This window comes from Micropterus dolomieu, linkage group LG07 (assembly GCF_021292245.1).
Source record: "Micropterus dolomieu isolate WLL.071019.BEF.003 ecotype Adirondacks linkage group LG07, ASM2129224v1, whole genome shotgun sequence".
Classification (NCBI taxonomy): domain Eukaryota; kingdom Metazoa; phylum Chordata; class Actinopteri; order Centrarchiformes; family Centrarchidae; genus Micropterus; species Micropterus dolomieu.
In genome coordinates, this window is record NC_060156.1 from 753194 (window position 1) to 779821 (window position 26628).

At 46.2% G+C, this 26628-nt stretch overlaps 1 protein-coding gene across 1 annotated transcript in view; it reads left to right on the plus strand.

Annotated features, from left to right (window-relative positions):
* Nucleotides 1–26628, plus strand: part of ttn.1 (titin, tandem duplicate 1) — a 188819-nt gene that overhangs the window by 144186 nt on the left and 18005 nt on the right. Inside the window, 14 exon segments of the mRNA XM_046054416.1 lie at nt 85–17409; nt 17518–17814; nt 17973–18560; nt 18733–19035; nt 19138–19434; nt 19530–19817; nt 19935–20240; nt 20411–20713; nt 20794–21099; nt 21231–22994; nt 23188–23481; nt 23662–23946; nt 24047–24346; nt 24431–26497. Coding sequence (XP_045910372.1) covers nt 85–17409; nt 17518–17814; nt 17973–18560; nt 18733–19035; nt 19138–19434; nt 19530–19817; nt 19935–20240; nt 20411–20713; nt 20794–21099; nt 21231–22994; nt 23188–23481; nt 23662–23946; nt 24047–24346; nt 24431–26497 — 24723 coding nt within the window.

Here is a 26628-nt window from a genome sequence, read left to right on the forward strand (position 1 = left end):
AGATACTTAAATGAAATTTCCAGTTTTTACAGAATGCTTGATTTAGTTTTAAAAGACACTAACCACTTCTCTTATGTCTGGCAGATGTGCCTGGACCCCCAGTCAATCCAAGAGTCACAGACACAACTAAGACCACTGCCACTCTGAACTGGGGAAAACCTCTTGATAATGGTGGACTTGAAGTCACCGGTTATGTGATTGAGCACAAGAAGGAAGGAACAGAAGAATGGGTGAAGGACACCCCTTCATCTCCACTTAGGATCACAGAGTTTGTTGTTCCCAACCTGGAAACTGGTGCAAAATACTTCTTCAGAATTAGTGCTGTGAATGCCAAGGGAGCAGGTGAACCTGCTGAAACTCTGGAACAAGTTGAGATTGTGGAACGTGCAGCTGAACCTGATTTGGAGCTGGATATTGAGCTGAGAAGAACCCTTGTCGTCAGGGCTGGCTGCTCCATTCGCCTCTTTGTGCCAATCAAGGGACGTCCTACACCTACAGTAACCTGGAACAAAGAGGGTGGTCCTGTCCCACGTGCAGTCATTGATAGCACTGAGTCTTTTACAATGCTGCTCATCCCCGAGAGTTCAAGGACCGATGCGGGCAAATATGAACTTACCCTTGAAAACTCTGCTGGAAAGAAGAGTGCCGCTATACATGTGAGAGTTCTGGATTCACCAGGACCTCCGCTTAACCTAAAACCAGTCAAGATTGACAAGGAAAGCATTTCTCTTCAGTGGGAGATGCCTCTCATTGATGGAGGAGCCAAGATCACTAACTACATCATTGAGAAGAGAGAGTCAACACGCAAAGCTTTTGCAACTGTAATTACAAATTGCCCAACCACTTCAGTCAGGATCGGTGAGCTGGGTGAAGGCTGTGAGTACTACTTCAGAGTGTCAGCCGAGAATGAATATGGAATTGGTGAGTCAGTTGAAACTGCTGATCCAATTCGTGCATCCCAGGCACCAACTCCTCCAGAAAGTATTATTCCTACTGATATCACCAAGAACTCTGTGAGCCTGGCTTGGACCAAACCTAAGCACGATGGTGGAAGCAGAATTTCGGGATATGTCCTTGAAGCCAAAAAGAAGGGAACTGATCAGTGGGCACATGTCACAACAGTCAAGACCATGGATTTCACCGTGAAGAATCTTAATGAGAATGAGGAGTATATTTTCCATGTAATGGCTGTCAACCTTTCAGGTAGAAGTGCTCCGCGTGAGAGCAAACCCATTGTTGTCAAGGATTCTACTTCCCTGCCTGAGTTTGACCTCCGTGGTGTATGTCAGAAGACTGTTATTGCCAAGGCAGGAGATGACATCAAGGTTGAAATTCCAGTAATGGGACGTCCTAGACCAACTGTCTCTTGGCAAAAGGATGGCGCAGCCCTGAAGCTCACACAGAGGACCAATGTAGAAACTTCTGCTGCTACTGTTACCCTAAGCATTAATGAATGCACCAGAGCCGACAGTGGTGTTTACACCATGACAGGAAAGAACATTGTTGGTTCTGTGACAGACAACATTATCGTCAAAGTACATGATGTACCTGGGCCACCCAAGGGACCAGTAAAGATTGTGGAGATTTCTCGTACTTACTGCATCTTTGCATGGGACACTCCTGAGAATGACGGAGGTGTTCCAATCAACAATTATGTGGTTGAGATCAGAGACACCACCTCCCAAACATGGACAGAGCTGTCTTCCACTATCATCCGTACCATGTTCAAAGCCATTCGTTTGACCACTGGATCCGAGTACCAGTTCAGAGTAAGAGCCAAGAACAGATATGGTGCCGGACCACCCATCATCTCAGAGGCAGTGGTGGCTGCCTATCCATTCAAAGCCCCTGGACCTCCTGGTACTCCTGGTGTTGTTGCATTTACCAAGGACTCAATAACAATTGGCTGGAATGAGCCTGTGGCTGATGGTGGAAATGAAGTAATTGGTTACCATGTTGAGAGGAAAGAAAGAAGTGGCATTGTATGGCACAAGATTAGCAAGGCTCTTGTGAAAGGAAACATCTTTAAATCCACTGGTCTTGAAGATGGAATTGCCTATGAGTTTCGTGTCATGGCTGAAAACATGGCCGGAATTGGTAAGCCCAGCAAGGCCTCAGAAGCAACACTGGCTTTAGACCCTGTAGACCCACCAGGTCAGCCTGTGCCAACGTATGTCAACAAAAATGTCATCACTATTCAGTGGACAAAGCCTGAATATGATGGTGGCTTCAAAATCACTGGCTACACAGTGGAGAAGAGAGAACTGCCTGCTGGTCGCTGGATCAGAGCCAACTTCACTAACATCATTGAGACTGCATTCACTGTCAGTGGGCTGACTCAAGATGCCTCATATGAGTTCCGTGTCATTGCCAGAAACTCGGCAGGTGCAGTAAGTGTGCCCTCTGATCCCTCAGATCCAATCACCTGCAAAGATGATATTATTGAACCACGCATTATGGTTGACGCCATCTTTAAGGATGTTGTTCTACTGAAAGCAGGAGAGTCCTTTAAACTTGACGCTGATATTGCTGGTCAACCAACACCATCTATGGTTTGGACCAAGAATGGAAAGGAGGTTGAGAACACAATGAAACTGCAGGTTAGGTTTACAGAACTGACAACCACTCTGACCAACAAGGATTCAATCAGATTAGATGGTGGAGAATTTGTTTTGACTGCCACTAATGTCGGTGGATTTGCTAAGCACATCTTTAATGTTAAAGTACTTGACAGACCTGGACCACCAGTTGGACCTCTTAAGGTGTCTGATGTCACAGCTGCCAACTGTGTACTTACCTGGGCTCCACCTGCAGATGATGGCGGTGCCAAGATTGAAGGATACGTGATTGAGAAGCGTGAGTCAAGCAGACTGGTTTGGACCAATGTGGTTTGGGGCCTGCAAGTTACACAATACAAGGTGACTAAGCTGCTCAAAGGAAATGAATACATCTTCAGAGTTATGGCAGTGAACAAATATGGACTTGGTGAATCTCTTGATTCCGAACCCACTATTGCAGACAACCCATATATAGTTCCGGATCCTCCAGAGAATCCTGAGGTGACAGCTATCACTAAAGATTCAATGGTTATTATGTGGCAGGCACCTAAGAGTGATGGTGGAACTCCCATCACCAACTACAATATTGAAAGGAAAGATAGAATAGGCCTCCGTTGGGTCAAATGCAACAGGAGGATGGTCAAAGACCTACAATTCAAGGCAACGGGCCTTGTTGTCGGACATGAATATGAATTCAGAATAACTGCTGAGAATGCTGCTGGAGTGAGTGCCCCAAGTGTCTCAAGTCCATTCTACAAGGCTACTGATGGACTGTACAAGCCAGGGGCTCCATGCAACCCCAGAATCTTGGACACTACCAAGTCCTCAATTACTGTCGCCTGGAACAAACCTGTATATGATGGTGGCTCTGACATCACTGGCTACATTGTTGAGACTTGCGTCCCATCTGAAAAGGAAGAAGAGGAGGAATGGACCATTGTGACACCCAAAGAAGGACTCCTTGCCACCTCATTTACCATTCTTAACCTGAAGGAGAACCAGGAGTACAAGATTAACATATCTGCTGTAAACAGTGAGGGAGTTGGAGAGGCAGCATCGGTACCTGGCAATCCCAAGGCAGAAGACAGGCTCCTTCCAGCTGAGATGGATCTGGATGCTGAGCTCCGCAAAGTTGTCAGTCTTAGAGCTTGCTGCTCACTTAGATTGTTTGTACCTATCAGAGGCAGACCAGCTCCTCAGGCTAAATGGACCAAAGGAGATGGTGAGCCTGTTGAGAGGGCAACCATTGAAAGCACAACATCATACACATCACTTGTAATTGAAAATGTCAACAGATTTGACAGTGGAAAGTATAATCTTACAGTTGAAAACAGCTCTGGCTCGAGGACCGTTACAGTACAGGTCAGGGTGCTTGATACACCAAGTGCCCCACAGAATCTTAAGATTACTGCTGTAACAAATGAAGCTGTCACTCTGACTTGGGATCCACCAGTGAATGATGGAGGCGTTAAGATTAAGAACTATATTGTTGAAAAACGTGAGTCCACAAGGAAAGCATATGCTACAGTAAATGCTAATTGCCATCACACCACCTTCACAGTTGACCACCTCCTGGAAGGCTGCAACTATTACTTCAGAGTTTTGGTTGAGAATGAATATGGCATTGGCCTGCCCATTGAGACTGGTGAATCAGTTAAAGTGTCTGAGAAACCACAGCCACCTGGCAAAATCACGCTTAAGGATGTTACCAAGAACAGTGTCACCCTCTCATGGGAGAAACCACAGCATGACGGTGGCAGCAGAGTGGGCTGTTATGTTGTTGAGATCCAGCCTAAGGGTGTTGAAAAGTGGACCCAGGCTATGATTGTAAAGGAAACAGAAGCTACTATTAGTGGACTCAATGCAGGTGAAGAATACATGTTCCGTGTAGCAGCAAGAAATGAAAAGGGAACAAGCGACCCACGTCAAATTGGTGTGCCTGTAATCGTAAAAGATCTTGTGATTGCACCTGTTGCCAAAATGTTGTTCAACACATTTAGTGTGTTGGCAGGAGAAGACCTGACAGTGGATGTTCCATATGTTGCACGTCCAAAAGCAGCTGTCTCCTGGGTAAAAGATGGTCAGCCTCTGAAGAGAACTACCAGAGTAAACTTTGGTGCAAAAGAGACATTGCTGAGCCTCACCATAAAAGAGGCCACTAAAGATGATGTTGGGAAGTACCGTATTACTCTTAGCAACACAGCAGGAGAGACAACAGTTGACATTGGCATCGTTGTTCTTGACAAACCTGGCCAGCCAAGTGGTCCAGTTAAGGTGGAGGAGGTAACTTCTGACAGTGTAACCATCTCCTGGAACATACCAGAGTATGATGGTGGTTGTACCATCAAACACTATATTGTGGAAAAGAGAGACACATCCACAACTAACTGGATGGTTGTATCTCCTAACCTTGCAAGGACCAAAATCAAAGCAGGCAGGTTGAAGACTGGCTCTGAGTATCAGTTTAGAATAACAGCAGAAAACAGATATGGAAAAGGCCCAGCACTTCTATCAGAGTGCATTGTGGCTCAATACCCATACAAGCTCCCAGGACCCCCAGGGACACCATATATTGCAGCCGGCACCAAGGACAGCATGGTGGTTGCCTGGAATGAACCTGTGATTGATGGTGGAAGCTCCATCTTAGGCTACCATCTTGAACGCAAAGAAAGAAACAGCATCATGTGGGTAAGACTTAACAAGTCTCTTATTACTGACCAAACCTTCAAGACCACTGCTCTGGAACCAGGAATGGAATATGAATACAGAGTTTATGCTGAAAATATTGTTGGAATAGGAAAAGTGAGCAAAGTGTCTGAGGGACACATTGCTAGAGATCCATGTGATCCTCCTGGCACCCCTGAGGCAACAAAGATCAGCAAAGACTCTGTGACCATTATTTGGACCAAGCCTGAGTATGATGGTGGGGCAAAGGTAACAGGCTACATTGTGGAAAAGAAGGAGCTTCCTGAAGGTCGTTGGCTGAAGGCTAACTTCACTAATATCATTGAGACAGAATATGTTGCAACTGGACTTGTGCAAGACAATCAATATGAGTTCCGTGTCATTGCCAGAAATGCTGCTGGTGTTTTCAGTCTCCCCTCTTACAGCACCGGTCCAATCACTGCCAGGGATGAGATTGAACCACCACGCATCAGCATTGACCCAGAGTACACACAGACTATTGTGGTTAATGCTGGAGACAACTTCAAAATTGATGGAGATGTCCATGGGAAACCATTGCCCTCCATCCACTGGATGAAGGGAGAGCAGGAACTGGGAAATACTATTCATAGAGAGATTAAGAACACACCCACCAAAGCTTACATATCTGTCAAGGAAGCTAAACTTTCTGATGGAGGCCAATACACTTTGCTGTTGAAAAATCCAGGAGGAGAAAAGGCCGTACAGGTCAATGTGGTCGTTCTAGATAAACCTGGAGAACCACAGGGACCTATTGTTGTTACAGGAATAGCCAAAGACCGATGCTGCCTTTCATGGAAACCACCACTACAGGATGGTGGCAGCAAGATCTCTCACTACATTGTGGAAAGGAGAGAGACAAGCAGACTAGTCTGGACTGTTGTTGACCCAAAAGTGGCAAATACATGTTTAAAGGTTACTAAGCTTCTGGAAGGAAATGAGTACATCTTCAGAGTCCATGCTGTCAACCACTTTGGAGTGGGTGCAGCACTGGAGTCTGCTTCTGTCATAATCAAAGATCCATATTTGCCCCCTGGAACACCCAAGAGCTTGGAAGTTTCAGATATTAAAAAGGATTCAATGGTGCTCACCTGGGAGGCTCCTTCTGAAGATGGAGGCAGTCCTATCACTGGATATATAATTGAGAAACATGACAAAGAAGGTGTGAGATGGACCAGATGCAACAGGCAAACAGTCACTGACTTGACCTTTAAGGTCACTGGACTCCTGGAAAGCCATATCTATGAATTCAGAGTTGCAGCTGAGAATGGAGTTGGTGTTGGTGAGCCAAGCTCCCCAACTGTATTCTACAAAGCTCTTGATCCAATATTCAGGCCTGGCCCACCACACAATCCAAGAGTTACTGACACAACTAAAACATCAGTATTCCTGTCTTGGGGCAAGCCTGTCTGTGATGGAGGATGTGAGATTCAGGGATACATTGTTGAGTGCTGCACTACCACAGAGCCAGCAGTGCCAGCTGAGGTTCCTGCGGAAGCCCCAGCTACAGAGACTGCTGCCACAGATGCACCTGCTGAGGAATGGATAATGTGCACGCCACCAACGGGTGTCAAGAAGACCAAGTTTGAAGTTCTAAACCTGAAGGAAAACCAGGCATACAAGTTTAGAGTATGTGCTATCAACAAAGTTGGAGTTGGTGAGCATGCTGATGTCTCTGGAGCTGTTGTTGCCCAGGACAAGGCAGAAGAGCCAGACCTTGACATTGACCCAGAACTGAGACAGATAGTGACCATTAAAGCTGGAGCGTCCCTTAGACTGTTTATTCCCATCAAAGGAAGGCCCACTCCTACCATCAAGTGGGACAAAGATGAAGCTTCACTTAAAGAGACTGCTCAGGTTGAGGTAACTAGTAGTTACACATCCCTGGTAATTGATAAGATGAGCAGATATGACAGTGGAAAATACACTGTCAGTGCAGAGAACGTAAGTGGAACCAAATCTGCATTTGTTGTTGTCCGTGTTCTCGACACACCTAGTGCTCCTGTTAACCTGAAAGTGAAAGAAATTACAAACCAGTCAGTGACATTGGCATGGGAACCACCTCTGTTGGATGGTGGGTCCAAGATAAAGAACTACATTGTTGAAAAGAGAGAAAGCACACGCAAAACATATGCAGCTGTTGTAACCAATTGTCATGCTCTTTCATGGAAGATTGACTCACTCCAGGAGGGTTGCAGTTACTACTTCAGAGTCCTTGCTGAGAATTCGCATGGTGTTGGCCTGCCTGCAGCAATTCTCGACCCTCTTAAGGTCTCAGAGGTGCCCCAGTCTCCAAAGAACTTGATTGTTACAGACCAAACCAAAACAAGCATCTCCTTGGCCTGGGAGAAGCCTGAGTATGATGGTGGTAGCAGAGTCATGCAGTATCTCCTTGAGGTGCGGCTTAAGGCTCAGGATAAGTGGTCTAGTGTGAACGCATTTAAGACAATGGAGGCTACGGTTTCCAATCTGAACCCAGGAGAGGAGTATCTGTTTAGAATTACAGCAGTCAATGAGAAAGGAAAGAGTGACCCCAAAGTCCTTGCCGCTCCAGTGATGGCCAAGGACTTAGTCTTTGAGCCAGATGTTCGACCAGCATTCAGCAATTACAGTGTCCATGTGGGTAAAGACCTTAACATTGACATTCCCATTCTTGGACGCCCTAAACCAACAGTCACATGGACTAAAGATGGAGCTCCTTTGAAGTTCACTACCAGAGTCAACATTCTCAACACACCAAAACATACAACACTGAGCATTAAGGAGGCAGCAGGTGATGATGGTGGCATGTACAGTATACATGTTGCTAACTCAGCTGGAAAGAAGGACACAACCGTTGAAATCATTGTACTTGACAAGCCTGGCCCTCCATCTGGCCCTGTGAGGTTCGATGAAATCACTACACAGAGTGTCACTCTTTCATGGGACCCACCAAAACACAATGGTGGCTGCCAGATTTCAAACTACATTGTGCAGAAAAGAGATACTACTACAACAACATGGGAAAATGTCAGCATCAATTGTGCCAGAACGACCATCAAAGTGCCTAGACTGAAAACTGGAGCGGAGTACCAGTTCAGGATCATTGCTCAGAACCGCTATGGCAAGAGTCATGGTTTGGATTCATCCTCAGTGGTCGCTCAATACCCATACCGAGAGCCAGGCCCACCAGGCACTCCTTTTATCTCCTCTCTCTCTAGGGACCACCAGATTATTGAGTGGCATGAGCCTGTCACAGATGGAGGCAGCCCTGTTCTTGGCTATCATCTTGAAAGGAAAGAGAGGAATAGTATTCTCTGGGTCAAAGTCAACAAGACACTTATTCACGATACTAGTTTCAAGAGTCACCCCTTAGATGAGGGTGTTGAGTATGAATATAGGGTTTATGCTGAAAATATAGTTGGCATTGGCAGATGCAGTAAGATCTCTGAAGGCTGCGTTGCCCGTGACCCATGTGATCCTCCTGGCACACCGGAGGCCATCCATGTGACCAAAGATACCATTGTTATTCAGTGGACTAAACCAGAGTATGATGGTGGCAGTAATATAACCGGCTATACTGTGGAGAAGCGTGATCTGCCAGAGGGCAGGTGGGTAAGAGCAAACTTCACTAATGTGATTGAGACCCAGTTCACTGTCACTGGTCTGACTGAAAATGCACAGTATGACTTCAGAGTCATTGCTAAAAATGCTGTCGGCACCATCAGTAAGCCATCCTACAACAGTGGGCCAATCACTGCAAGTGATAAAGTGGAGGCACCAAAATTCTCCATTGACCCCGCATTCACCAAGACCATTATTATCAATGCTGGACAGACATTCAAGCTAGATGCTGATGTCAGAGGCAAACCACTGCCTACAATCAAGTGGTTCAAGAATGAAAAACCAATCGAGAATACACTCAGACTAGAGATCAAAAACACAGAAAACCATGCAATGATTGTCATTAAGGACTCTGCTAGAATTGATGGTGGGATTTACACACTCCAGCTGACAAATGAGGCTGGCAGTGAAACTGTTCCATTCAAGGTAGTAGTCTTGGACAGGCCTAGCCCATGTGAAGGACCCTTCCACATCGCTGGAGTAGCTGAAGATAGATGCACACTGGTATGGCGTGCCCCTCTACATGATGGAGGTAGTCCTATTACACACTACATCATCGAGAGAAGAGAGACCAGCCGTCTAGCTTGGACTGTTGTTTCCAACAGCTGTGAAACTACATGTTACAAAGTCACCAAATTGCTGGAAGGCAATGAGTACATGTTCCGTGTCATGGCAGTTAACAGTTATGGTGTCAGTGAGCCACTGGAGTCTGGCGGAGTGATTATGAAGACTCCATTTGTTCCTCCTGGTTCACCTCACATTGAGGATGTTTCCAACATTGCCCATGATGGCATGACCATCACCTGGTCAGCCCCTGAGACTGATGGTGGCAGTGAGATTATCAATTACATAATTGAAAAGAAGGACAGAACTGGAATCAAATGGACCAGATGCAACAGACAGAAGGTCACTGACCTCTCCTTCAGAGTTACAGGCCTTGCTACAGACCATGAATATGAGTTCAGAGTAGCTGCTGAGAATGTAGTTGGAGTGGGAGAACCAAGCCTTCAAAGTTCATACTACAGGGCCTGTGATCCCAAGTACAAACCTGGTGCCCCAGCATATGTGAATGTTATTGACTCCACAAAGAGTTCTATTACTGTGTCATGGGGTAAGCCTCTGTCTGATGGTGGTAGCGCCATTCAAGGATACATTGTTGAAGTCTGCAAGGCTGAGGAGGAGGAATGGACCCTGGTTACTCCTCCCACTGGCCTGCGTGTCAACAAATATGAAATAACCAAACTTACTGAGGGTCAGGAGTACAAGATCCAGGTGTGTGCTCTAAACAAACTCGGAGTCGGTGAATCAGCAGCTCTCTCTGGAACAGCTAAGCCAGAGGAAAGGGTGGACTCACCACAGATCCACCTTGACTCTGAGCTGAGGAAAGGCATCACTGTGAAAGCTGGTGGATCTGTTAAAATCCATATTCCATTCAAGGGCAGGCCACTACCTGAGATTAAGTGGACTAAGGATGAGGGAGACCTGACTGAAAAGGCAGTGATTGAGAAGGCTCTCAACTTCACTGAGCTGTCCATTGACTCATGTGACAGGAGTGACTCTGGAAAATACACCCTGAGCCTGACAAACAGCAGTGGCTCTGTGTCTGAGTTTGTTGCTGTTAAGGTCCTGGATACACCTGGTTCCCCTCAGAATCTTGTGGTTAAAGAAGTCAAAAAGGACTCTGTCACTCTTGTATGGGATGCCCCATTGATTGATGGAGGTTCCAAAATCAAGAACTATGTCATTGACAAACGTGAATCAACCAGAAAGGCATACGCAAACGTGACCACAAAATGCACCAAGACAACATTCAAAGTTGAGAACTTGATTGAAGGCGCTATGTACTACTTCAGAGTCATGGCTGAGAATGACTATGGAATTGGCCAGGCTGTTGAAACAAAGACAGCTTCCAAGGCCTCTGAGGTACCATTGCCTGTTGGAACAGTCTCCCTCACTGATGTCACCAAAACCAGTGCCTCATTTGCCTGGGAGAAACCTGGGCATGATGGTGGCAGTAGAATTGGTGGCTACCTAATTGAGATGCAGCCTAAGGGTACCGATAAGTGGGGTGTTGCAGCAAATACAAAGACATGCGAGGGCACAGTCACAGGCCTCACAGCTGGAAAAGAATATCTATTCCGTATCATTGCATACAATGAGAAGGGAAAGAGTGAGCCAAAGGCACTTACTTCACCCGTTGTTGCTTGTGACATGACCATGGAGCCAAGCATTAAGATGCAATTCAACACTTACAGTGTGTTAGCTGGAAAAGATCTGAAGTTGGAATTCCCCGTGCTCGGCAGGCCCAAACCTAAAGTCACCTGGGCCAAGGATGGTCAGCCTTTGAAGGTAACATCCAGAGTCAATGTGGTAAACACTCCAACAACAACTGGCATTCAAATTACTGAGGCATGCAAGGAGGACTTTGGCAAATATTCCATTACAGCAACCAATACTGCCGGCACAATCACTGAAGATGTGGCTGTCATTATCCTTGACAAACCTGGTCCACCGACAGGTCCAGTCAAGGTTGTTGAAGTGAGCAACACCTTTGTCCATCTCTCCTGGGAGCCCCCACAGTACAAGGGTGGATGCCAGGTGAAGAACTATATAGTGGAGAAGAGAGACACCACTACCACAACATGGCAGTCAGTCACCACACAGCTTGCTAGAACAGCTTTCAAGGTCACCAAGCTGAAGACTGGTGCTGAATACCAGTTCAGAATCATAGCTGAAAACAGATATGGAAAGGGTGTGCCTCTGGACTCCAAGGCCATTGTTGTGCAGTATCCATACAAACCACCAGGGCCTCCAGGAACTCCATATGTAAAATATGCAACGAAGGAAATGATGATCATTGAATGGAATGAGCCAGTCAATGATGGTGGAAGTACAGTTATTGGTTACCATCTGGAAAGCAAAGAGAGAAACAGCATCCTATGGAACAAACTGAGCAAGACTCTCATCACTGATACTCAGTTCAAAATCTGCAATCTTGAGGAGGGTATTGGATATGAATTCAGAGTTTATGCTGAAAATATTGTTGGCATTGGCAGGTGCAGTAAAGTGTCTGAGTCCTTTGTTGCTCGTGACCCATGTGACCCTCCTGGTGCTCCTGAAGCGGTATCTATTTCTAAGAACCTAATCAAGATTCAGTGGACCAAGCCACAGTATGATGGTGGCAGCAAAGTCAATGGATATATTGTGGAAAGGAAAGATCTTTCCTCCCCGGAAGGGCGCTGGGTAAGAGCCAACTTCACTAATGTAATTGAGACTGAGTATACCGTCACTGGTCTGACAGAGAATGAACAATATGAATTCAGAGTTATTGCAAGAAATGCAGCCGGAGTCTTCAGCCAGCCATCTGACAGCTCTGGACCTATTACTGCTACTGATGAAATTGAACCACCAAGAGCCTCAATGGATCCCAAATACAAGGATGTAATTGTTGTCAATGCTGGAGAACACTTGCTTCTTGATGCAGACATCTATGGAAAACCAATTCCTGATGTTATCTGGCTTAAAGAGGGCAAGGAAATGGACAAAGCACTGCGCATTGAAGTGAAAACTACACAGAAACGTGCAGCCTTAACCATTAAGGATGTGACCAAACTTGACAGTGGCCACTATGACCTCGTCCTCAAAAATCTGGGTGGTACAAAAACCTTCCCTATCACTGTCAAAGTCCTTGATAAACCAGGTCCACCCACTGGACCCATGAAGGTGACAGGAATCATGGCTGACCGGTGCATCCTTGCCTGGTCTGAGCCAATTTTGGATGGTGGTGCTAGTATTACTCACTATGTCTTGGAGAAGAGAGAGACTAGCAGGTTGTCCTGGACTGTGGCTGCACCAAATATCAAGGGTCTGTACTATAAACTGACAAATTTGCTCCATGGAAATGAATACATTTTCAGAGTCAGGGCTGTTAACAAATATGGTGTTGGTGATTATATTGAGTCTGAACCCATCATTGCACGCAATCCTTACAAACCACCTAGTGCTCCTGGAACTCCAGAAGCAAGTCAGATCACAAAGGACTCTATGGTTCTCTCATGGACTGCTCCTGAACAGACTGGTGGAGCTGACATTGAAGGCTACCATCTTGAAAAACGTGACAAAGATAGTGTAAGGTGGACAAAATGCAACAGACAAAAGCTGACTGACACCCAACTTAAGGTCACAGGTTTAATGACTGACCACTTCTATGAGTTCCGTGTTGCTGCAGAGAATGAGGCTGGAATGGGAGATCTCAGTGAACTGTCCCTATTCTACAGAGCATGTGATGCCACAACACCACCTGGACCTCCACACCACCCTAAGGTTACAGACTACACAAAGTCTTCTGTGTCTCTGTCCTGGGGCAAACCTGACTTTGATGGTGGTGCCTACATTAAGGGCTATATTGTTGAAATGAGGGAGTATACGCCAGTGCCTGAATCAACAGAGGAGGCAGAAGTAGCACCAGCAGTAGAGCCACCAGTTGAAAAAGAATGGACCATGTGCACTCCACCGACTGGCATTCAAACCACTAAACTCACTATCACAGATCTGAAGGAGGGTGGAGAGTACCAATTCCGTGTCTGTGCTATCAACTCTGAGGGTGTGGGTGAGGCTGCTAATGTCCATAGTACTGTGGTTACCTCTGACAGGGTAGAAGCACCGGAGATTGAGCTGGATGCTGAGCTCAGAAAAGTGGTTTCTGTCCGTGCTGGTGGAACTCTGCGTCTGTTTGTCCCCATCAGAGGAAGGCCTGAACCTGTTGTTAAATGGGAGAAGGTTGAGGGTACTCTCACAGAGCGCGCGGCAATTGATACTACCAGTTCATACACCATGCTTGTCATTGACAATGTCAACCGCTTTGACAGTGGCAAATACTCACTAACACTGGAGAACAGCAGTGGTACAAAATCTGCTATTGTTGCAGTGAGAATTTTGGATACACCAAGTGCACCTCAAAACTTTGCTGTGAAGGAACTCAAGAAAGATTCAGTGACTCTTGCCTGGGATACCCCACTTACTGATGGTGGTTCTAAAATCACAAACTACATTGTAGAGAAGAGAGAGTCTGTCAGGAAGGCATATACTACTGTAACCAGCAACTGCACAGCCAACTCATTCAAGATTGAAGAGCTGACTGAGGGTGGCATGTACTACTTTAGAGTCTGTGCAGTCAATGAATATGGCCAAGGACAGATGGTTGAAACCAAAGAAGTCAAAGTATCTGAGGTCCCTCTGCCACCAAGCAAGGTTACCCTAGTAGATTTGACAAAGACCAGTGTGTCACTGGCATGGGAGAAACCTGCTCATGATGGTGGAAGCAAAGTAATGTGCTACAATGTAGAATTTAAGCCTAAGAGTGGGGATAAATGGGGCACAGCATGCACAGTCAAGGTGCCTGAAGCAACTATTCCCAATCTAACTCCTAATGAAGCCTACTTGTTCAGAGTTGTTGCAATCAATGAGAAGGGAAAAAGTGAGCCAAAGGATCTTGGCTTGCCTGTGGTTGCAAAGGATGTTGCTATTGAACCAACTATCAACTTACTGTTTACCACATACAGTGTGAAGGCCGGAGATGAACTTACTCTTGAGGTTCCATTAAGAGGAAGGCCAAAGCCTGTTGTATCCTGGAAGAAGAATGGCCTTCCTTTGAAGCAAACATCATCAGTGACCATCTTAAATACTTCTACCTCTTCCAAAATTATCATCAAAGATGCTAACAGAGAACATGTTGGCAAGTATGAGATCACCCTAACCAACACAGCAGGAACTGCCACAGCAGATCTTGGAGTTGTTGTCCTTGATAAACCAGGACCACCCAAAGGTATCAAGGTGGATGCTGTGACCTCCGACAGCATTACACTGACCTGGTCTCCACCGGATTATGATGGTGGCTGCTCCATCAGTAACTATATTGTGGAGAAGAGAGACACAAACACACAAGAATGGCAGATGGTAGCAAGTAATGTTGCCAGAACATCTTTCAAGGCTGGTCGTCTGACACATGGAGCTGAGTACCAGTTCCGCATTTATGCAGTCAACCGTTACGGAAAGAGTACATATCTGGACTCACCTGGAATCACTGCTCAGTATAACTTCAAACAACCTGGTCCTCCTTCCACGCCTATAGTGAAGTTGGCCACAAAGTCTTACATGTTGGTGACATGGAATGAGCCAGTCGTTGATGGTGGTAGTCCTGTTGTGGGCTACCATCTGGAGAGAAAGGAACGTTCTAGCATTCTTTGGACAAAGATGAATAGAGGAATGATTAAAGATACAGAGTACAAAGTCACTGGAATTGAAGAGGGCATGATATATGAATACCGTGTCTATGCTGAAAATATTGCTGGTATTGGTAAATGCAGCAAGGCCTGTGAAGGTGTAGCAGCCAGAGATCCATGTGACCCTCCAGGCACACCTGTGGTCACTGCTGTTACCAGGACATCTGTCTCCTTATCTTGGGATAAGCCAGAGTATGATGGTGGAGCCAAGGTTTCTGGCTACATAATTGAACGCAGAGACCTTCCTGAAGGACGCTGGACAAGGTGCAACTTCACCAATGTGCCTGAGACCCACTATGATGTGACAAGCCTTACAGAGAACAGCCAGTATGACTTCCGTGTCATTGCTAAGAATGCAGCTGGATTGTTCAGTGAACCATCTGACAACACTGGCCCAATCACTGTCAAAGATGATGTGGATCCACCACGCATCATGATGGATGTCAAGTTCCGAGAGACAGTGTTTGTGAAAGCAGGAGAAACTCTGAAGATTAATGCTGACCTTAAGGGACGTCCAGCCCCTGTCATTTCCTGGACCAAGGATGGCAAAGAAATTGAGTTGAGAGCCAGAATCCAGATTATTTCAACAGATACCAGCACTTCTGTCATTGTGAAGGATTGCATCAAAAGAGATTCCGGGCAGTATGCCCTGAGTCTACAAAATATTGCTGGAACAGTTACGATGCCAATAAACTGTGTGATTCTAGATAAGCCAGGACCCTCAGCAGGACCTCTGCAGATCACAGATCTCACAGCGGAGGATTGCACTCTGTCATGGGGTCCTCCTCAGGAGACCGGTGGTGCTGACATCACGCATTACGTTATTGAGAAGCGTGAGACCAGCAGCTTGGCATGGACAATGGTGAAGGCAGATGTCACAAAAACATACTTTAAAGTCACAGGACTGCTCAAGGACAACGAATATATCTTCAGGGTTTTGGCTGTCAACAAGTATGGACTTGGTGAGGCTCTTGATAGTGATGCTGTAAAGATTACAGATCCATACACTGTCCCCACTGCTCCAACTAGTGTTGATGTCACTGCCATAACTGGAGATTCAATGACCCTCACCTGGTGCAAGCCAGCTAGTGATGGAGGCAGCCCCATCACCGGGTATATGATTGAGCGCCGTGAGAAGACAGGCATGCGCTGGATCCGTTTGAACAGAGATCCAGTTCTTGAATGTACCACAGTAGCAACCAAACTGCGTAAGGGTTGTGAGTATGACTTCAGAGTCTATGCTGAAAATGCTGCTGGTCTAAGTCCTCCAAGTGAGCAGTCTGCATCATTCAGAGCATTAGATCCTCTGGTTGTTCCTTCTCGCCCAACTAAGCCAAAGATTGTCACTTCAACCAAGGACAGCGTGACCATTGTCTGGAAACCACCAACAGATGATGGTGGTGCTGTCATTCTTGGATACAGTGTAGAATACAGAGACTACATCCGCAAACCCGAACTAGAAGTTGAGGAAGAAGAGGAAGAATACGAGGAGGAGGAAGAAGAGGTACCTGAATCACCTGAAGAACTAGCAAGATGGGGTGAGGCTATCCCTCTTACCAAGAGCTTGGAGTTCACAATCACTGGACTAAAGACAGATGCAGAATATGAATTCTGTGTCAAGGCTATAAACAAAGTTGGTAGCAGTGTGCGGAGCCCCTATTCAGACGCTGCTGCAGCTGTGGACAGAACTGCAGAGCCGTCATTTGATGTTGACATTGAGCTGCGTAAAGTACTTCTTGTTAAGCATGGCACAGCATTTACTCTGAATGTACCATTCAAGGGCAAACCCGTGCCATCAGTGACATGGGCCAAGGAGGGAGTTGATCTAAATGTCAGAGGAACCATCGATTCAACAGAATCAAGCACTTCACTAACCATTGAGAAGTCAACTAGAAATGACTCTGGAGAGTACTGTGTTACAATTGAATCACCACTGGGAAAAGCAACATTGCCTCTGGTTGTCAAGGTGCTAGACTCACCTGGACCCCCTGTCAATGTTGTAGTTTCAGCAGTGACCAAGGATTCTGCAACCCTCACTTGGGAAGCCCCAGAGAATGATGGCGGTGATGCAGTGAAGGCCTACCATGTTGAAAAACGTGAAGCCAGTAAGAAAGCCTGGGTGTCTGTGACCAGCAACTGCCATTCTCTGATTTACAAGGTGGAAGACTTGCAGGAGGGAGCCACGTACTACTTCAGAGTTATTGGAGAAAATGAGTATGGAGTAGGTGTCCCGCAGGAAGCCAAGACTGGAACAAAGATTACAGGTAACATATGAACATTTTTAAATGTTGAAGATGGTGAGGTGATTTCATTCAACCAATTTCAATTTCGACAACATGTGCTTATTGAAAATGTCCTGCTATCTGTTACAGAGGTACCAAGTCCGCCCATGAAACTTGGAGTTGCAAATGTTACCAAAGATAGCATTACACTTGCCTGGACCAGACCAGAATATGATGGCGGCAGCAGAGTCACTGGATACCTTATTGATGCCATGGAGAAAGGACAGAACAAGTGGATCAAGTGTGCCACTGTGAGGACCATGACCCACACCATCAAGAGCCTGAGGGAGGGTGCTGAGTATTTCTTTAGAGTCCGTGCAGAGAACCATGCTGGACTCAGTGAACCAAAGGAGATGATTGTACCTGTTATTGTCAAGGAAATACACGGTATTATCTGAAGCTATACTACTACTACTCCTTTGATTTTTGCATCAATAATGTAATGTGATGAAAATGTATATTGTATTATAATTTGTGAAAAATGCAATTTGATCTACAGTATGGAACTAGTTTTAATGAGACATTCCTGTCTTGTTTTTCAACAGAGGCTCCAGAGTTTGACCTTAAGAACTACCCCAAGAATACAGTTTATGTGAAAGCAGGATCCAACCTAACCTTTGAGATTCCTCTCACCGGCAGGCCCATGCCTAAGGTGACTATGTCCAAAAACAATGTTGTCATCAAGGGATCCAAGAGGCTGCTAACAGAAGTAACTCCAGACAGTTTAATCATCACCCTAAATGAGAGCATTTCAAGTGACGCTGGTAAATATGAAGTCACTGCCTCAAATGCAGGAGGTACCACCAAGATCTTCATTATCTTCGTTGTGCTGGACAGACCCGGACCTCCTGTTGGTCCAGTTGAGATTGGAGAGGTTGGAGAGACAACAGTATGTCTGAAATGGGCTCCTCCAGAGTATGATGGTGGCAGTCCTGTAAGCAACTACATTGTTCTGAAACGTGAAACCAGCACTCCTACCTGGGCAGAGGTGTCAACTAGCATTGCCAGAAGCTCGATCAAGGTTACTAAGCTGACCAAGGGAGAGGAGTATCAGTTCAGAATCAAGGCCGTGAATCGCAGCGGTGTCAGCGACCACATTGATAGCAAACCAGTCATGATAAAGCTTCCATACAGTAAGTCAATACACTCGAATACAAGGCAAAAATAAGCTTTCATGACATGATCAAATTCTTTTGTGATTACAAACTAATATAGTATGTAGAGGTAAAATATCCTTCCTGTGACAACTTTGTGTTGCGGAATATGAATCCTTCTGAACACTAAAACGAATGCTGTTCATTACAGCTGTTCCTGGACCTCCATCCACACCATGGTTGGGCTTTGTATCCAGAGAGAGCCTAACAGTCTGCTGGAATGAGCCTGTCAATGATGGTGGAAACCCTGTGATTGGATATCATCTCCAGATGAAGGAGAGGAGCAGCATCCTCTGGCAGAAGATCAATAAGACGGCAATCTCAGGAAACCAGTGGCGAGTTACAAACATCTGCCCTGGTCTCATCTATGAATTCAAGGTGGCAGCTGAAAATGCTGCTGGTATTGGAAAGATGAGCAAGACCTCTGAAGAGGTGCTTGCTATTGATGCCTGTGGTAAGTGTTTCTAATTATCTCCAATATTAAGGGGACCTTCTGCCTTAAATAATATAAGCCCTTACACTGAAAAACCCTTTACTGTTTCTCACAATGTTGCAGAGCCCCCAGCAAATGTCCATATCACAGAGGTCACCAAGAACTCAGTCAGCCTGGCCTGGCTGAGGCCTCCATATGATGGTGGCAGCAAGATTACCGGCTACAGTGTGGAGAGGAGAGAAGCTCCCAGTGGAAGATGGGTGAAAGCTAACTTCACAAACATCATTGAGCTGGGTTTCACTGTATCTGGACTGAACCAGGATGAGTCCTATGAGTTCAGAGTGTATGCCAAGAATGCTGTTGGGTCTGTCAGCAACCCATCTCTCATTGCTGGCCCAGTGACTTGTGTCGACGCCTGTGGTGAGTTTTTTTTATCCATATCTGAGGTTACAATTATTGTTTTCTTTAATTTGATTTGATAGCTATAACTGATAATAATATGTCATGTTCCACAGGTGCCCCAGCCATTGATCTTCCTCCAGAGTATCTGGACGTGGTTCAGTTCAAGGCTGGAAGTTCAGTTAAGCTTAGAGTTGGAATCATTGCCAAGCCTCTACCAACCATTGAGTGGCTCAAGGATGGAAAGGAGCTGGTAGCAACCTCTACCATGTCTACTGAAAACACAACTGACTCTTCTGCTGTTCTGATCAAGGATGCAGCTCGCCTTCACACAGGCTCATATGAGATCAAGATCAAGAATGTTCTGGGCTCAGCATCTGCAACCATCAGGATTGAAATCTTAGGTAACTAAAAAGCCTTGTTCCACCTCTTACTATGTCCATAATTTCTCTTTTAGAATACAGTCTTCCATCATCCCCATATTAATAGTTCATATTCTCTTCTTTTTTCCCTCCACTTAGACAAACCTGGACCCCCAGCAGGGATGATTAACTTCAACTCCATTACAGCAGACAAGATCATCTTCAGCTGGGAACCTGTGCCCGAGTCTGACCAGGGAGGTTTTAAAGTGACCCACTACATTGTTGAGAGGCGTGAAACCAGCCGCGTGGTCTGGTCGACAGTTTCAGACAAGCACGAGAAGACACATATCACCGTCGGGAAGCTGGTGCGCGGAAATGAGTATGTGTTCCGTGTAATGGGTGTTAATAAGTTTGGAGTTGGAGAGCCACTGGAGTCGGAGCCTGTCATAGCTAAGAATGCCTTTGGTAAGTTTGGAGCTGTTGAGCATGTCTGAGCTTAGTTATTTGGGTTTACACACAAAAATGCAGCAATTATCACTTGTCTTTTTATTGTTTTTCAAACAAAAATTTTCAGCAAGATGGTTACTACTGTTATTATTAGAATTTTTTAACATATTTGTTGTGCATTTCTATAGTAACTCCTGGGCAACCTCATACTCCTGAGGTGAATATCATTACCAAGTCCACCATGGTGGTAGAATGGGACAAACCAGGTGTAGACGGAGGTAGCGCTGTGACGGGCTACTACCTGGAGAGACGCGACAAGAAGAGCTCACGCTGGATCAGAGTTTACAAAGACCCTGTCACGGATATCAAACAGACCGTCTACCATCTGACAGAAGGAAATGAATACCAATATCGCGTCTGTGCCATTAACAAGGCTGGAGAGGGACCGTTCTCTGATGCATCAGACTACTACAAGGCTGCTGATCCAGTTGGTAAGTGGTAACATTCACAGATTTCCAGCAAAATCAAGGTAAATGTTCACCCCCACCTAACACGTACATTTTACTTACAGATCCACCAGATGAGCCTTGCAAGCTGAAGGTGGTGGACTCCACCAAGACGTCCATCACCTTGGGCTGGTCCAAGCCAGAATGGGACGGAGGCAGTGAGGTCACCAGCTACATGGTTGAGAAGCTTGTTGATGGAGCGCAAGAATGGGCTATGATCACCTCCAAGGGAGAGGTCAAGACAACAGAGTACACAGTTCATGACTTAAAATTAGATGTCAACTACTTCTTCAGAGTCTCTGCTGTCAACTGTGCTGGCCGTGGAGAGCCTCTGGAGATGACTGAGCCTGTGCAGGCAAAGGATATCCTGGGTAAATGAATCACTGAGGTTGAAAATGTGAAGTGTGTTTGGTTTCCAACACATATGTCTTCATTTGTTCTTACTGTGCTCACATACAGCCGTCCCTGTGTGACCTTGAATATTTGTTTATGATTTTCACAGAGGAGGCCCAGATTGACTCAGATGTGGCAATGAGAAGTCACTACATCGTGAAGGCTGGCAAGGATGTGGAGCTGTCTGTTCCTCTGAAGGGCAGACCTGCTCCTACTGCTTCCTGGAGCAAGGGAGAAGAATGCATAGATCGTGATCCCAAATATGAGTTCCACAGTTCAGACACGACCACAGTCCTTGTTATGCGGGAGGTGACCAGGCTCGACACTGGAAAGTACACAGTAAAGATAGAGAATGGTGTGGGAGAGCCCAAGACACTGACCCTGTCTGTCAAGGTCCAGGATACTCCAGCTCAGTGTACGAATCTGGTCCTGAAGGACGTGACCCGTGGAAGGGTCACTCTCTGCTGGGAGCCTCCACTCCTCGACGGCGGTGCTGAGATTACAAACTACATTGTTGAGAAGAGGGACTCCTCCAAGAGATCCTACTCTGCAGTGACAAGCAAATGCATAGAAACAACATACACCATTGAAGACCTCTCTGAGAAAACATCCTTCTTCTTCCGTGTGTTAGCAGAGAATGAGAACGGTGTTGGTGATCCGTGTGAGACACTTGAGCCTGTGAAGGCTACAGAGACTCCGGGACCAGTCAAGGAGGTCTCTATGAAGGATTCATCCAAGACTTCTGTCACTCTGCAGTGGCTGAAGCCCGATTATGATGGCGGCAGCATCATCTCAGACTATATAATTGAGAAGAAGCTCAAGGAGGAGGAATGGTCATTAGGAGGAACCAGCAAACAGTGTGAGTTTGAGGTCAAGAAACTCAAGGAGCATTCAAACGTGTTCTTCAGAGTTGCCGCCAGGAATGAGAAGGGACAGGGCGACTTTGTTGAGATTGGGCCTATCAAGGTCATTGACTACATTATAACACCAGAGGCAAGCCTTGCAGATTACCCAGATGGCACCATAAATGTTCGCCTGGGTCACAATGTGCACATTGAGCTGCCATACAAAGGTAAACCCAAACCTTCTGTACTGTGGCTAAAGGACAACCTGCCTCTGAAGGAGAGTGACCAGGTCCGCTTCAAGAAGACAGAAAACAAAGCCACTCTAATTATTAAGAATGTGAAGAAGGAGAATGAGGGTAAATACACCCTGACCCTTGACAATAGGGTCAACAGGAGATCCTTCCACATCCATGTCATCACACTTGGACCACCATCAAAGCCTGTTGGACCCATACGCCTGGATGAAGTGAGAGCTGAAGCCATCATGATCTCCTGGGAGGAACCAAACGACGATGGCGGTGGAGACATCACCTGCTACACTGTGGAGAAGCGTGATACCTCTAAGTCTGACTGGAAGATGGCCTGCTCCAATGTACAGGGCACTCAGTTCAAGGTCCCCAATCTGATCAAGGGTGTGCAGTACCAGTTCAGAGTGTGTGCTGAGAACAGATACGGTGTCAGTGAGCCTCTAGTCTCACAGATGGTCATTGCCAAACACCAATTCAGGCCTCCAGGCCCACCGGGCAAGCCTGTTGTGTACAACATCACTAATGACGGTATGACCATCCAGTGGGAGCAGCCCATCTATGACGGCGGAACCCCCATCCAGGGCTTCCATGTGGAGAAGAGGGAAAAGAACAGCATCATGTGGCAAAAGGTGAACACTGTGCTGATCAAAGAAACAGAATACAGGATCCTGGAACTAATTGAAGGCCTGGAGTACTCCTTCAGAGTCTATGCCCAGAATGATGCTGGCTTCAGTCGAATGAGTGATGAGAGCAAGCCAACCATGGCTGTCAGTCCTGTTGGTGAGTGCTGATTCAGACAATTACATTATTCTGCTTCCTTGTTATATTTGCATACATCCAATTAGAACTATAATATGTTTAGTTAAATCATTTCTGCTCTAAACCCTGACTAACATTTAGTTCGGATAAAACCACTTAATAAGTGGTTTAGTCAAAGAAAAACAAGTTAAAAGATGTATCTCATGTCATTCAGATCCTCCTGGCCAGCCCGACTACATTGATGTGACTAGTGACTCAGTGACACTGAAATGGGATGCACCCAAACGTGATGGTGGTAGCAAGATTACCAACTACAGCATTGAGAAACGCCAAGGACATGGCCGCTGGTTCAAGGCCAACTTGACTGATGTACAGGACTGCCAGTACACTGTCACTGGGTTGACGACAAATGAACGCTACGAGTTCAGAGTGATTGCCAGAAATGCCATTGGTGTTGTCAGCCCTCCCTCCAACTCCTCTGGCTTGATTGTGGTCAGGAGTGAAAACGGTGAGTAATCCAAGAATTTTGAGCGTAGAGAAGGTTGCTTGTGATTGTAATATTAGCATTTTAAACTTCAGGACTGACGTTTAAGCTGAGTACCAGTTCCATGAAATGATGTAAGTTTTAAGCTCAGTGTTTTAAAGCTTCATGCTGTATACTAATGCATTCCTTTTTCCTCTAATCTAGCTGCCCCAAATATTGAGTTTGGCCCAGAGTACTTTGAGGGTTTGACAGTCAAGGCAGGAGATAAAATTCGTCTGAAGGTGACCATCACTGGACGTCCTGTTCCCAAGGTCGTCTGGTACAGAGACGGTGTGGAAATTACCAAAAAAATTATGGACATTATCAATGTAGCTGGATCCAGCACCCTGTTTGTCAGGGACGCTGATCGTACACACAGTGGCCTCTTCACTGTGGAGGCTACCAATGGATCTGGAAGCAAGAAGGAGAACATCCTTGTTCAAGTGCAAGGTACGCAGTTTTGAAATGTTTCTCTTTATATTGACACCACTGTATTTATATATTTATGTTCTGACCTCTTCATCTAACACACCTACTGTACATGATGCAGACACACCTGGGGAGCCAGTAGGACCCATCACTTTCAGCAACATCTCAGAGGGCAAGTGCACTCTGTCTTGGAACCCACCAGAGAAGGACGGCTGCTCTGAAATTTCTCATTATATCATTGAGAAGCGTGAGACCACCAAGATTTCCTGGGCTTTGGTGTCTGATGAATGTAAGGAGTGCACTTTCAATGCAACCAAGCTCATTAAGACCAATGAGTACCAGTTCCGGGTCTCTGCTGTTAATAAGTTTGGAGTTGGCAGACCTTTGGAATCTGGCCCCATCATTGCACAGATGCAATACAGTAAGTGGAAAGTTGGAAAATCTTTTTTTATTTAATATTTAAGACTGGAAAAATCCACTCATCTATCAAAATTGTTTCCCTCAGCTACTCCTGATGCTCCAGGCACTCCTGATGCTACTGAGGTGACAGGAGAGAGCATCACCCTGTCCTGGACTCCTCCAACATCTGATGGTGGAAACCCCATTCAGTATTACATCCTGGAGAAACGAGAAAAGAAGACTGTCAAGTTCTACAAGGTGATTACCAAGAAGCCTATTGTTGAATGTGCTCACAAGGTGCTCCACCTGACAGAGGATATGGAATACGAGTTCCGGGTAATGGCCGTGAATGACGCTGGTGTTGGAGCACCTAGTAACATCTCTTTGCCTATAAAGGCTGCCGAACCAAAGGATATTCCTTGTGCTCCATCTGTGATCTGTGTGTCCGACTCCACCAACACCTCAATCAGCCTGGAATGGACCAGGCCTGCGGACGATGGAGGCATGGATATCCTGGGCTACATTATTGAAATGGTGAAGGGAGAAGAGGTAGAATGGAAGAGAGTAAATGAGCAGCTGGTGGCGGAAACAAATTACGTTGTGACAGGTCTACAGACAGGAGCTGAGTACAAGTTCCGTGTCGCAGCTGTCAATCACGTGGGCAGAGGCGAGGACAAAGAGACTCCGGAGCCTGCTCAGGCTGTAGATAGGCTTTCACCACCACAGGTGGATATTGACGCCACCTTTAAGCAGACACACATTGTTAAGGCTGGAGGTTCAGTGTGCCTGGGCATCTACTTCAGAGGAAAGCCAATTCCCACTGCAACCTGGGTGAAGGAAGAAGGAGAGCTCGGTGTCATGTCAGAGATCACAACTACAGATGACCACAGTTCTCTTAGCATTGAAAACTGCACGAGATATGATACTGGCAAATACACTGTTAACCTGGAGAATGCTAGTGGCAGCAAGGCCATTACATTCACAGTAAAGGTGATGGACACACCTGGACCTCCTCAGGCTGTTGCCTTCAAGGAGGTGTCCAGAGGCTCGGTAACACTTATCTGGGAGCCTCCTCTCAATGACGGTGGAGCCCGGATCCATCACTATGTTGTTGAGAGACGCGAGGCTAGCCGCCGCACTTGGCAGCAGTCTGGTGGCAACTGCAAGCAGCATATACTGAAGATCGAGGACCTGCTGGAAGGAGTGCCATACTTCTTCAGAGTTTCAGCCGAGAACCAGCATGGTATAGGTGAGGCTTTTGAGCTGACTGAGCCTGTCATTGCCACCGCAGAGCCAGCACCCCCAAAGAGAATGGATATCCTGGACACTACAGACAACTCTGTGTCTATGGGCTGGCTAAAACCGGAGCATGATGGTGGTAGCCGCATCCAGTGTTATGTCATTGAGGCCAAGCCAAAGGGTACAGACAAATGGGTAGTGGTTGGCAACACCAAGAATCTCACCTATGTGGTTGAAAAGCTCAACAAGGGTGATGAGTATGACTTCCGTGTGAAGGCTAAGAATGAAGCCGGTTACAGCAAGCCCAGGGAAACTCCAGCTCCTGTGCTGGTCAAAGAGCCTCATATTGAACCAACCGCTGACCTCAGCGAGATCCCCAACCAGATCATCACAAGCAGCTCTGGCAGTACTTTCACCATCGACGTTCCCATCAGCGGTAGACCTGCTCCTAAGGTCACCTGGAAGCTGGAGGAGATGAGGCTGAAGAGCTCAGACAGAGTCTCCATCAAAGTAACTAAGAACAGAACCAGTATCTCCGTCAAAGAGGCCATGAGAGGAGATGGTGGTAAATACTACCTGACCCTAGAGAATGTAGCAGGAACCAGGACCTTCGCTATTGAAGTTAATGTCACAGGTAGACCCAGTCCTCCAACTGGACCCATCGAAATCTCATCCATTACCTCTGAGTCCTGCATCATTAACTGGCAACCACCAGAGGATGATGGTGGAACAGACATCACCAACTACATTGTGGAGAAGCGTGAGTCTGGGTCCACCGCCTGGCAGCTGATCAACTCCAGCGTAAAACGCACATCTCTCCATGTCAGTCACCTGACCAAGTACATGCAGTACACATTCAGGGTTTCTGCCGAGAATAGATTTGGTGTCAGCAAGTACACTGAGTCTGAGACTATTGTCGCAGAGCATCCTTTCAGTAAGTACTATTCAACATAATAACAATAATAATGAACACAAATACATTTCTGAGTCTGTAAAAATGTGTATTTCCTGCTAATTCAGAATGTAATTTAGTTGACTGTCTTCAACAATAAAATCTGCTTTTTA